General features: G+C 50.2%; 1 protein-coding gene across 5 annotated transcripts in view; it reads left to right on the top strand.

Annotated features, from left to right (window-relative positions):
* The window catches only part of EDA (ectodysplasin A), a 429425-nt gene extending 417842 nt beyond the window's left edge, over positions 1-11583 (top strand). Inside the window, exons 4-9 of one of the 5 annotated variants that reach the window (XM_077890358.1) lie at positions 209-388; positions 1794-1828; positions 2774-2825; positions 5492-5622; positions 7481-7712; positions 8592-11583. In XM_077890358.1, the coding sequence (XP_077746484.1) occupies positions 209-388; positions 1794-1828; positions 2774-2825; positions 5492-5622; positions 7481-7712; positions 8592-8608 (647 nt within the window). In that variant the 3' untranslated portion in view covers positions 8609-11583. Of the gene's footprint in view, positions 1-208; positions 389-1793; positions 1829-2773; positions 2826-5491; positions 5623-7480 lie in introns of all 5 variants that reach the window. The other 4 variants (XM_077890361.1, XM_077890360.1, XM_077890359.1 and 1 more) reach the window with 4 other exon arrangements.
* Positions 11584-12295: the final 712 nt, after the last annotated feature.

Raw genomic sequence — 12295 nt, 5'->3', positions numbered from 1 at the left:
TTTATTTCTATATTGTCAAACCAGCTCTGTGAATAATTATTCATGAAAGAGGATAGGGAGTGTGTGTGTATGTTGTATAATAAAGGTGTTCACCTCTGTAACAGCAGAAGTCCCAAAGGACTGACTTTGTGTCTTCGGAAGTCTATAGAGAACAGTATGTTTGTTATCAGTAAATAACTACAAATTTAACACTGAATTTGTCTTTTAGGAAAGAAGGCAGGACCTCCTGGGCCCAATGGCCCTCCAGGTCCTCCAGGCCCTCCAGGACCCCAGGGACCCCCAGGGATTCCAGGAATTCCTGGGATTCCAGGAACAACTGTTATGGGACCACCTGGCCCTCCAGGTCCTCCTGGTCCTCAGGGACCCCCTGGCCTACAGGGACCTTCTGGTGAGTTCCTCTGTCTCTCCACCTGCCCCAGGCTCCTTGCAAGTACTTTAAAAGAGCAGGAGTGGGTGATCCTGAGAGCAGTTTCCAATGGTGGTGATGGCTTTGGTGAGCAATAAGAAAAGCAGGTCTCCCAGGTCAGTGGGAAGCTAGGAATTGGACAAGCCAGTAGGGCCTGACTTACTCTAACTTCTTGTGTATACCAACCTGTCAAGGACAGGCCACCTGTTCTTGACCTTCCCGTCGTAAGTCCTCCCTGATTCTGGGCCTCCCTGCAGTGAGCCAGTAAACTCATACATGCCAGAGCCAGTGGCCCTGAGGGTTTATACTAGATTTCCAGTGGGGGATGGATTTAGTTTGCTCTGATTTCCAACATCTAATACTACATGTTTATGTCTGACTGGAAACAGGGGAGGAATGTTGGGGACTGGAAAAAAATTACAAGCCCTAGAACAGTCTCATCCTATGAACTCTGAAATGCCTTTCCCAGAAAGGTAGACAAGTAGTCACTGGTGATCAAAGAGCTGGAAACTTTTCAGCCACTTGGGCTGTGGAAGAAGCAAGTGCAGCCACTAAGACTGAGCAGTCAAGTGCCTCTTGCACTACATCCCCACACACACATTGCCCATTCAGATAGCATTGGATCTCTGTGCATCTTTCCCCTTGGACCCAGAAGGGCATCCAAAAGGTATAGATGCCAATCCAAACCTGCCTAATTGGAACTAACAGGAGTCAGCCTGCCAGGGCTTAGGTCAGTTGTTATTTCCTTCTCCTGCTCCCCTCTTGCACCTTGGGGCTTTAAAGAAATGGACTCTTTATGCAGCTGATTTCTCTAGGTCCAAAAATTCTGTAGCAGGACTTGGATTCTTCGACTCATAGTTCAAATGGGGCTAATCAGCATTAGTGTGACCATAAGAGATGGGAGCTGGGGAGGGGGTTTGTTTGTATCCAATCTTTCCACAGATCTTGAGCACTTCCTATGTGCAACAGATATATTGATAAGTGGTCCCTGTTCTCATGAAGTTTATGTCCCAGAGGGGAGAGAGATGATTAAAGAAGTAAGATACTTACAAATGGCAATGCTCTCTCTGAAGAAAATAAAGGGAGCCAAAGACTAAAGCAAACGGCACAGTCTCGGGGTCACATAGTGACAGGAAGGCACTCTCACCTGTCTCTCCCAGCGCAGAGTGAAGCTTGCCCTGGGGCCAGCATTACCAAGAGGCCAGTTTACCTGCTGGACGCTGAGCCCACTGAAGAGGCAGGTCAGGGAGGAGTAAGAGAAGTGAGTGGTGTCCTCTCCCATCCCAGGGCTTGGCTGCCCAGAGCAAGTCTTACCACCACTCACTGCCTAGCTGAGGAGATAGGGAAGTAGAAGCATGCCCTCTGATTGCCCTGTCCTATTTTTCAGGTACTGCTGATAAAGCTGGACCTCGAGAAAACCAGGTTGGCTGGAAATGGCTCTCTTCTGGGGAGGAGGGAAGGCCACGAGGCTAGAGCCACCTTTGAGTGGCTCCCTATTAAGTTTGCTGAGACTCATAAAAAAAAAAAAAAGTTTGCTGAGGCTTTGTTTTGTGTGGATATCCTGGAGGTCCAGAGGTTGTTCACTCACAGCCCCCTCCCATGTCCAGGAACAGAAAAGCTTTGCCCCAGGGCCCGGCTGTAACTACCTGTAACTAAGGAATCGAAGCCTTGCCACAGACATTTTTTCCCATGCACAGAAGACAGTGGGTCACCATAGCCAGGCTCAGTCGTCCGCAGAAATGAGCTGCCAGTCAAGCCTAGCCACCTGAGCCTCCGACTTCCCACCCACACCAGACACCTTGTCAGCACTCAGACTGCCTGGGATCTGGAGCTTGAAAACCAGTCAACCAGCTCCAGGCCAAACCCCGCCTGGGTTTCTGCCTTAATGGCCTGAAGGGCTCCTGCCTTGTCTTTGAGCTTCCTAATCTGTTTCTATTGGCAAGTTCTGCTGCCTTTGCCTTGTCTCATGTCAGACTCTCTTACTACAGCTGTTTGGCCACAGTTAGAAATACACACAGCTGCACAGTGCTTGATGGCTTGCAGAGAATTTTATATCCATCACCTCATTTGATCTTCCAGTGTCCCCCTGTAAGAGAGGCCAGACAGAGATTCTTAAAATCCCCATTTCATAGTTAGGGAAATGAGGCTCAGTGGCATTCCACTCTCCTGAGGTCACCCAGCCAGGCAGGAAGTGACGGAGCTACAAATCACAGTACCAATCACCAGCAGATCCCAGGTCCCTGGCATCCCAGGACAGGAGAAAGGGATCAGAACTGGGAAATGAGATTGGAAGCCAGAGGGGGAAACATGTTAGCTGGTGGCTGAATGAGCATTCAGTGACTACTCTCTCTGTCCTTATCCTCCCAGCCAGCTGTGGTGCATCTACAGGGCCAAGGGTCAGCAATTCAAGTCAAGAATGGTAAGAGTCAAAGTAGGCTCTCCCCTAAGAGGAGCCCTCCGCCCTCCCTCCTCCCTCCGCCCTCCCTCCTCCTTCCTCCCTAGGGGCAGCAGTGGTCTTCAAAGAATCACAGCCTAGCTACTGCCTGGTCCCTGAAGGACCCTGGGTGGCAGGGGCCATTCTCTGCTCTCTTTGCGCTCTACTGGCTGTCCTGGGTAATTACTTGCACCTAGACCGGTTCTAAATGCACATAAATTGCATTTAGAATCACGGGGGGAAGAAGCAGAAAGGGACTTGATATATCACCAAGATGGGGAATTCTAGGTAGATGGAGGTTTGTATCAGAGTCACCAAGGAAATTTGTGTAGTTCGATTGACATTTTCACGGTACAAACTAGAGAAGGTAAAACTACAGAAAATTAAATTCTTCGTGTCTGATGGGTCTCCACGGAAAATGGGTGGAGGGAGCATTTCTAGGGAGGGGGGTGGTTGTGGAAGGGAAGGCATGCTAGACTCTCCAGGGGGTATGGGATGCTAGTACCTATAAAAAAAAAGGCGGGGACAGATTTAAGGGGATTAAGAAAACTGATTTAATGTAATCCCTGCATTTAAAAGCTGGGGAACCAGAGTCCCAGAGAGAATGGATCATACGGTAAGAAATCATACTGCCTTATATTTGTCCGGTACTTTAGAGTTTTCAACATGCATTCTTTTGTCTTTCATTTTATGGGATCCTCACAACAGCCAGTGATGTAGGTATCAGCTCCTTTTTGCAGAGACAGAAGCTGAAGCTTAGAGAGGTTAATTAACTGGCCCAAGATTTCAGTTGACTGTAGGAGCTGGCATTCAAAACTATGTCTGATTCTTTCCACGGCACTATGCTACTTCAGTGATGTGCGTACCACTCTACCGAATGATTAGGTTCATTTTCTCCCCCAAAGAAACATGAACATTCATTAAAGAACAGCACTTTGAAATAATGTCCAGTCCCCAGGGTGTACACAGCCTGGAATGCATGAACCCCCAGGAGCCTCGAGAAGCAGCAAGCCAGCCAAGATGCCAGATGCTTACAGAGCTTGAAGTGGGAGGGGCTTGGAGTGCAGACAGTAAATGAAGGCTAAGAAACCTGCTGCATGGGGACAGCTCCTAAGAGTCCAGTCAGTCCTGAACTGGCTGTGCTGAGCTTCCTTAATGATTGGGCTTAGCTACATCCAGGACTGCTACCTGGATGCCTGCACTTTAATTTCCTCCAGAGTATAAGTAGGGACAGAATAGTGGCAAAACCCAAGCAGTCCTGCTAGGACCAGGTGCCTGGGGCCCTGGGACCCTGGGGCCGTGGATGGGCCATGATCACCATCTGTCCATGGAGAAGTGAGGCTGCCAGGAAATAGATTTGCCTGGATGGACAGGTGGCCTCCATGCTTATTCTATGCCAGAAGCAACAGAGTTTGCTCCCACTACCACACAACAAGACCGGTTCTAACCTCTCTGGGCCAATCCCTTGGAGTAGCTTATGCTGATATTTAGCTCTACCAACAGCCAGAAGGAGGGGGGGAGGAAAGACATCATGCAGAGCAGTCATTTGGAGGGACAGACCAGGGCATCTCCTCCTAACTCCTATCCCACCCGCTGTCGCCTCGAGGGAAGATGGCCACCTATTCCAGGAGGTTCGTGTCTTCACATCTCAGAGAGGCAGGCCTCCTGAGACTAGCCATAGAAGGACATTCACAACTTCTCAGGTGAAGAATGGATGGTTTTGAGGGGTAAAGGCCCCCAGGGCTTGGACTCTCTCCTCTGGTGGTAAGAAGGAACATCCCTCTTTCTGCAGGATTGAAAGGGAAGCTTTTCCTCTGCCTTCACACACTGGCTCTCACTGTCCAACAAAGGTGACAGGACTTGCCCTCTGCCCTCAACGGGGTTGGGCTGACAGATGCTTCACCAGGGGTGCAACTCCCAGACCCCCTCACCAGCCCCTGAGCTGGTTCTAGTGCTGCTTAGTGGTTTATCTCTTACTCTCATAAAGATCCCCCTCTCCTATGGGGCCTTATTTCTGTCAGTCACTCATTCCAGCTGCTATGAAGTCTACCTCACACGCCCCCACCACCGATCCCTAAGGTTCTCCAGGTAGACATTTCCTTGGGCTGAGTGGTTTCATGGGGGACCCAGGGAAGCCTTCCAGAAAGGACTGGGCATGAAAGCACTGTGAAAAGGGAACTTTTAAGGAGATGAACAAAACCCACAAACGGATAAGACAAGAGAAGGACTCAGGAGCTATGGCTAGAGAAATAGAATACAATAATAAGACCTAGCCTGCCACTCAGTGTCTGAATTTTGCCTGTGCAGGCCCTAGAACAACAAAGAAAATAGGGCAGCATGCCTACTCTCTTCTTACCCTCACCCCCAATTCCAGCTAGAAAGTGTTAGTTAAGGACCCTTCCAGATAGAGGGGTCAGGAAAGGAGAGAAGGAGACAGATAAGTGGACCTTGGGGGCCTGAGACATGCCTGGCAGCCGCTTGACAAACAGAATACTCTATCTGCTTCCACATGCTGTTCTTAAAGCTTGGCCTCCTGGCCTAGCCACTTGGTGTTGGCACTGGGATGGGGGAGGTGCCACTCGACATCTCTTGTTTCTGTTGCCCAGATTATCCTGACATGTACTGAGTGACTGCCCTTCTCTCATACTGAGATCTTTCAGGTGGAGTGCTCAATGACTGGTCTCGCATCACCATGAACCCCAAGGTGTTTAAGCTACATCCCCGCAGCGGGGAGCTGGAGGTACTGGTGGACGGCACCTACTTCATCTATAGTCAGGTAGAAGTGAGTACGGTCTTAGGCCTAACTCTTCTTGTATCCAGAATGCAGATCCGTTGCAGGCCACATAGGGGCACTGTGGAGCCAGCCAAGACCTGCTAACCTCCTGCTTTCTGGGGTGACTGGGGTGGGGGCCCTACACTGGGAGGGAGTGGAAAGGAGAAAAGAGAGAAGGGCCAGTTGGAGTTGGGGTTTCCTACCGTCCCCCTCCCCACCACGGCCAGTTATTGTTGAAAAACTGCAAAGAGACCCCTCCCACACTCTGCCATCTGACATTCCCCTGCTGAGCTCCAGGCCCTGATTTCCGACACTGAGCTGTTGAGCTCCAGGGCTAAACTTGATCTCTGATTCAGTGTATATCCCTTGAAAGTCACTGGCAGAGCAGCTGAGCACCCCTTAGCCCCCCAACACCGCTAGCTTTACATTAAATAGTGCTCCTGCAAACTGTCTCTCCACCTCAAAAACATTTTTGACAGGGTTTCCTTCCTCTTTCTCCCATCTGCTTATCTCCCTCTCTGGGTCTCTGTCATTTCTTCTTCCACCCCATCATCACTCTCCCGGCCCTTTTGGCCCTTGGTTTTTGTCCTTTGCCTGCCCAGCCACTTCTACCCCTGTTGTTTGCTTCCCCTGGGGTGCCTCCTCAGAGCTAGAGGTAGATGAACCCTGAGGTTGAGCCTTCTGTGGGGCGGGCAGTAGCAGGCAGATGGACAGGACTACGGAGTCAACAGAAGGGTCTCACGGGAGAGTGGCTGGAGAAGGTGGGTTAACAAGCATTTGCTCAGCCCATCACCAAGCATCCTGGCACAGCTTGGGACCTGACCCAAGAAATCATAGGCCACCTGGATACACTACTTGTCCTGAAGAGCCAACGGAGGGAGCAACCTTTCATAAAGTGATTTAGGATGACACTTTGGAGGGGTTCCCAATCCCCAGGGGGGATATGGGTGTAATCCAAATGTCCTATAGGCCATTTCTCCTAAACTCTTTTTATTGGGGGGGGGTGGATCAAAGCTTGGGGTGGGATATTTTCTGGACCCAGAATAGAATTGGGAGTGGCCTCATACCTTGAGCCCCATGAAAGCTCGGAAAATCCTCCCCCTTGAAACCAGGCCATTGAACGTATGTTAGCACTTCCTTTGAGCCACAAAGTAAAGTTAGGGGCCTGGGTTTTGTCCTTCCAAATTCTGCAGCTCATTTGTGGTGGATAGCACCACCATTCCCCTCCCCTGTCTCCCTGGATCTGTTTCTTTAATCATCAGAGGGCCAAGGGGCACTGTAAAAATCAGTGAGAGAAATTCAGTCATGGGGGAGGGGGAGCTGCAAGCTGAGTGAGAAGCTGTCCTTCAAGAGTTTAAGAAATGGCAAGTTGTCACAGTGACCTCTCTGGGGAATCAGAGACTTCTAAGATCAGACACAAAAAGTCCTTGGGGCATGGCACTGGACGTTCATGTGTGTTCATTCATCTGTAGCACTGATTGAGCACCTAACGCGTGCAGAACACCCTGCCTCCTGCCAGGGCTGAGCCGGGTGGAGGGCAGGAGAGCTACCCAAGACAGAAAGATGTGGTTCCTGCCCACACAGAGTGAAGGACTGGTGTGCTATTCAAAAGCGATTTGCTTTGCCCCCTGAGCCCCACCGAGTAGGGGAAGCGCAGCGTATAAGCCCATCATCACCTTGCCTTCCTGTTGAGCAATGAACACCCCCTCAGGTGGCACTGGCACCGCCCCCCATACACACACAGTGTGCTGTGCTGTGCCAGGAGACAGCTCAGCTGAGTCTGAGCTGGTCCTGTCTGTTGGTTGCAGGGAAGGGCCCCACCCTCTGCTTCCCCTCCCCCCATCCCTTCTTGTTGCCTCTCACCCAGGTATACTATATCAACTTCACTGACTTTGCCAGCTATGAGGTGGTGGTGGATGAGAAGCCCTTCCTGCAGTGTACCCGCAGCATTGAGACCGGCAAGACCAACTACAATACTTGTTATACTGCAGGCGTCTGCCTCCTCAAAGCCCGGCAGAAGATTGCGGTGAAGATGGTGCACGCCGACATCTCTATCAATATGAGCAAGCACACCACCTTCTTTGGGGCCATCAGGCTGGGTGAGGCCCCAGCATCCTAGACTCCCTCCTGTTTTCTGCCCCTGCCCATGCCCCTGTCCCAGGTTTGGGAGCCAGGACTCCCAGAACCTCACAGTGCTGCTGTGGAGTGAGGTATGTGGGTGTTGCAGCCACAGAGATCAATACCCCAGTGCTATTTATTCCCCAGTGACTCCAGGATGACAAGGCCTGCTTAACTTTTCAGAATGACCTTGGATTAACAGGATGGTTGACGGGGCCCCAGGGTTTGCAGGAAGCAGGACCCTCTTCCTCTGCTCCATGTCAACTGGATTATGGCATGACTCTTCAACCTTCAGGTCCCTGTGGTCAGAATTACAGTTTCTTGCACTAAAATGGGGTTCCAGGGCAGCAGGCAAGAGAAAGCAAAGGTGTACTCCAGACTGTGGGGGCAAGCCTCTGATCCTAAGGGGCTGTTGTTCCTCTCTTGGGTAGGGCTGGGGTCAAGAGTTGGGGGGAAGGAGAGTGTTGAAGCCAAAGCAGAGGGGCAGGGAGGGGAAAGGCAGCCACTTGCGGCAGAGACCTAGGGAGAAACCGACCAAGCAGGCATTCTGGGAAGTGGAAGCCTTGCTGATCCACGAGGTGGCCCTGCTGGAGGGTCAGAGGGTCGGAGAGCTCTTCCTACTCAGGCTGAGAGCCACTTGGCAGCTTGCCGGGCTTTGGGGACAAGGAGGTTTGCTCTTCTCCAAGCAGTTGCAGGGAATGGCCACAAACCCTCCTGCACAAGAACCTGAGGGCAAATTTGGGGCCACACGTCTTTCACTTTGTTTACAGCCACGTTCCATGCTCAGAAAAATCTCTGGGTCCCCTCCTGATCGCCCCCTTTCCCAGCCTGACCAGAATTCCTGTCTTCTTTCTCCACAGAGCCTACCTCTGTCTAAGACAGGTGCCTCATCTGGGACTTGTGCTTATGTGAGTCTGGGATACTCTTTCAATGACCTGGGCACAACGAGACTTTTCTGTTTATTAAGCAATGCAAATATTCATCTAGTCAACTTGTGTCTGGGGACAAAGTGTTGGACTGGATGACCTCTGGGAGTCCCTTCAAATTCGAATATCTAGGCAGCTTCTATGATAACCTAAGAAAATTCACAACCCCTAGCCTGCTCCTCCTAGGCATCAGCAAGGCAGAACTTTTCTGCCTGACCTCAAAAGGGCAAGAAGTGAGATAGGACAGTGGGGTTTTGTTTTGTTTTGTTTTTTGTTTTTTTGTTTTGTTTTGTTTTGTTTTGTTTGTTTTGTTTTTTGAGTTTGCTGTGACCCAGTGGCCATTAGCCTAGTCCCTACCCAAAAGGACAGCAGCTGATGTCCTACTGACCCACCTTGCTTCACTCTGGCTTCAGAAAGCCACAGCAGAGTCACCAAAGATTCCAGTGCTGGTGGTCTGATTCTAGGCTCAAGAGAAGCCAGCATCTAGGCATTGGGCAAGGCTCTGCCCTGTAGTCAGATCCAAAGACACCTCCCCACCCCCTGACCCCAGCTTCCCCACTGGATCATATAATGGGACCACTCAAGGGCCTTATCTCTAACTGCCTGGGGCCAGCCTGGTTTCTGGATGACGGGTCTAGCCCAAAGCTGGGACAGGCCAATCTTGTACAGTGTGCTACTTTAGCTCCCAAAACAAGTTACCTTTGAGGGGATGGGCAAAAGCCCCTTCAGGCAGCTAAAATCCACCAAGAACAGGTACTCATTTCTCCACTGTGCCTTCCCTTTCCAAACAATTGTAATGCTCAGCCCTTCACAGGTCAGGGCCCAAGGTGGTGGGCTATGCCTCCATTGCCTGGTTGCTAATGACAACCTTGCAAACCAATTTGGGGTGGACTTTAGGCATGTGTCTGGCCCAGGCTCCTGTAAAGTGCCTTAGGCAGTCCTCAGTTGTAGCAAAAACGGAAGGGAACCTCTCCTTCATATTTGGAAAGTACTTTCTCTCTCATTATCTCCTTTGATAATATGATGAATCCCATTGTTTAGACAAGGCTCTCAGAGGTGAAGTGCTTTGACCAGGATCTTAACCAGTTTAAGCCTCAGACCTGGCAGGTCTAACTCCAAAGCTATGCCATTATGCTGCAGCATTGAGTTGAATTTGTGGTCTAGAGAGAACCAATAAAAATGGGAATAAGGACCCAAAATTCTTCAGTGTCCCAGAGAGAAATGCAGAAATGCTCATTTTCATTTCTTGATGTTCTTTTGGCTGCCAGGGGCTTTGTGGCAAAAGAGTAGGACATTTCTTTGGGAAACACCCATAAGCCTTAGAGCTCTTTTGGTCAGAGGAATTGTCTTGGTACCATGTCTAAGCAGCAGGCCTCCAGTACCCACAGAACTGTACCCCTTATGGTCTTCCACCCACCCAATGAATGACCCAACCACCCATGGTGTACAGAAACCCCTGCCACAGGCAAAGTTGTCCACTGGTTCCCCTACAGACAGGTTATGGGAGCTAGTCCACTTCCCACAGCTACTAAGGGACTCCTTAGCCCTTTCTCTCCATACCACAAAGAGCTTTGTACCCCCAGGATGTCTCCTAATGGAGGAAAGACCTGAGAGAGGACTGGCTCTAAAGCCAAATGTGTGTGAGGAGAGGGAAGGAAAAGGCTTCTTAATTGTACCCCTAAGGAACAGTCTGACACCCACCCTGTTGTCCAGGCATGGAGGGGATCATAGTGGGAATAGAATTTGCACAGGGAAAAAAAAGAATTTGCACAGGACCCTTTAGCCATTATGAATCCTCAAAAGGAACTAGAGGGGGGGAAGGTGATGAAGGAAGCAATAGACAGCTAGGGAGCCCTGTTGCAGTGAAGTCATTGACAAAGTGATGAAGCAATTTACTAGTAAGAGGATGTGGAAATAGATTTACAGTCTGGAATTGCGCTGACCTGAGTTCACCAGAGGGCCAAGGCTAGCATAGAGAATGGGGATGAGGACATTTGTGAGCAAGCAGATGGCAGAGGTTTGAAGGAGAATTGCATGGCGGAGGCCTTTGCCAGCTGCTTGGGCTTCGGCAGCCAAAGCTGGCATAAAAGGCAGCCATTGGGGGCTGCTTGGCCACTGGTTTCTTGGGAAATGTAGTCTTTGCCTTCTGTTCCCCTGCATCCATCCTGAGCCAAATTTCTTTTGCTAATCAGGAAAGGCCCAGGAACAAAGACTTTGATCCATGTGTGAGTATGTGTGTTTTATGTAACTTCCGGTGGATGCAGATAGATTTCAGAGAAATTTAGAGCGAGAACCAGAGGCCCAGAGATGGAAGGCGACCTGTCCAAAGTGAACAAGCCGTGACCTACAGACTCAAAGGAGTGAGGGGGTGGAGCAGTCTCTGTCCCACGGGGACCCCTCCTTTCTTCTGCCCAGAGACTCAAGGCTAGAAGCACTCCCTTTCAGGAGCCCGGCAGGGCAGGGAAAAGAGCAGCTGCAGCTGCCACCAGAACTCTTATTCCCGAGACATTCTCCCTGCTCCGGTCTCTGGACTGGAAGGCTCTGGGCTGGCCCAATACCAGGAAGTTCTGAGGCTCCCATGGCATTGCCTCAGCCTCCCTTCCCTGCCCAGAGGCTCCCCTAGGCCATGTGAGCACAAAGAAGGAACCTATCGTTTCTTTTCATTCCTGTCAGGGCTTTCTCCAAAAGGACTTGGGGTATGTCATTTCTTGATCCAAAATACTTCCACCTGGGGTGAGGGGGTGAGCTTTGTGGTAAGAATGGCCTGGAGTAGGCCCAGTGCTGCTTTGGGGGGGGGGGTTCTTAATCCAGTGTGAGATACTATGTATATAAACTATATATAATGTATATAAACTGGGATGTAAGTTTGTGTAAATTAATGGTTTGTTCTTTGCAAATAAAGCTTTTTCCCCCCTTGTTCTTGAAATGGACTTAAATATGCCCTATATGGCAGGTGCTTCTTTGCAAGCATTGCCACACATGAGCTAGGGGAAGGACCAAGGCACCTACTTCAGAGAGCACAACTGAAGGAAGGAGGTCTGAAGATCCTGTCAGAACATATTACATCCTCTCTGTGTCCCAGACCACACACACCCCCATCCCCATACCTTAGGTCTTTTCCTGTAACTGCCTGTCCAGTAAGCTCTAGAGGTCCGCAAAAAAGAATCATTGTCCTGAGCCAGAGACATAGCATGGAAGTACCCTCAGCCTGATACTGTGGCATCATCTGTAACAGACATTCCAGGCCTGAGCCCAGAGCAGCTTGGGGAGACCCAGCCTCCAGCTCCCCATGATGTATCCTTCCACTTTGCAGATGAAGAGACAGTGCTCAAGGAGTTCGAGTTAGCTAACCCAAGGTCACCCAACTATAGAAAGGTTACTTGAACATTCAAAGGGCTGTTGACAAGATATTATGCTGTAAGCTTTCTTTTAAACACAGAGATGCCATGAAATTTAGGGCAGAGGTTGCTCAAGGATAGGAAATGGGCAAAATTATCAGAGGAGAATAATTGTAGGGTAGCTGTCCAACTTACAAAGGTCAATCACATTCAGTACAATCAATCTTCCCGGTAGCCTCTGAGGTAAGCAGGGGAGGAATCCTTGGTCCTGTTTTATAGGGGAGGAAGCTCAGGCTAAGA

The sequence above is a fragment of the Canis aureus genome, chromosome X, assembly GCF_053574225.1.
Source record: "Canis aureus isolate CA01 chromosome X, VMU_Caureus_v.1.0, whole genome shotgun sequence".
Lineage (NCBI taxonomy): Eukaryota > Metazoa > Chordata > Mammalia > Carnivora > Canidae > Canis > Canis aureus.
This window is presented reverse-complemented; position numbering and strand designations above follow the sequence as displayed.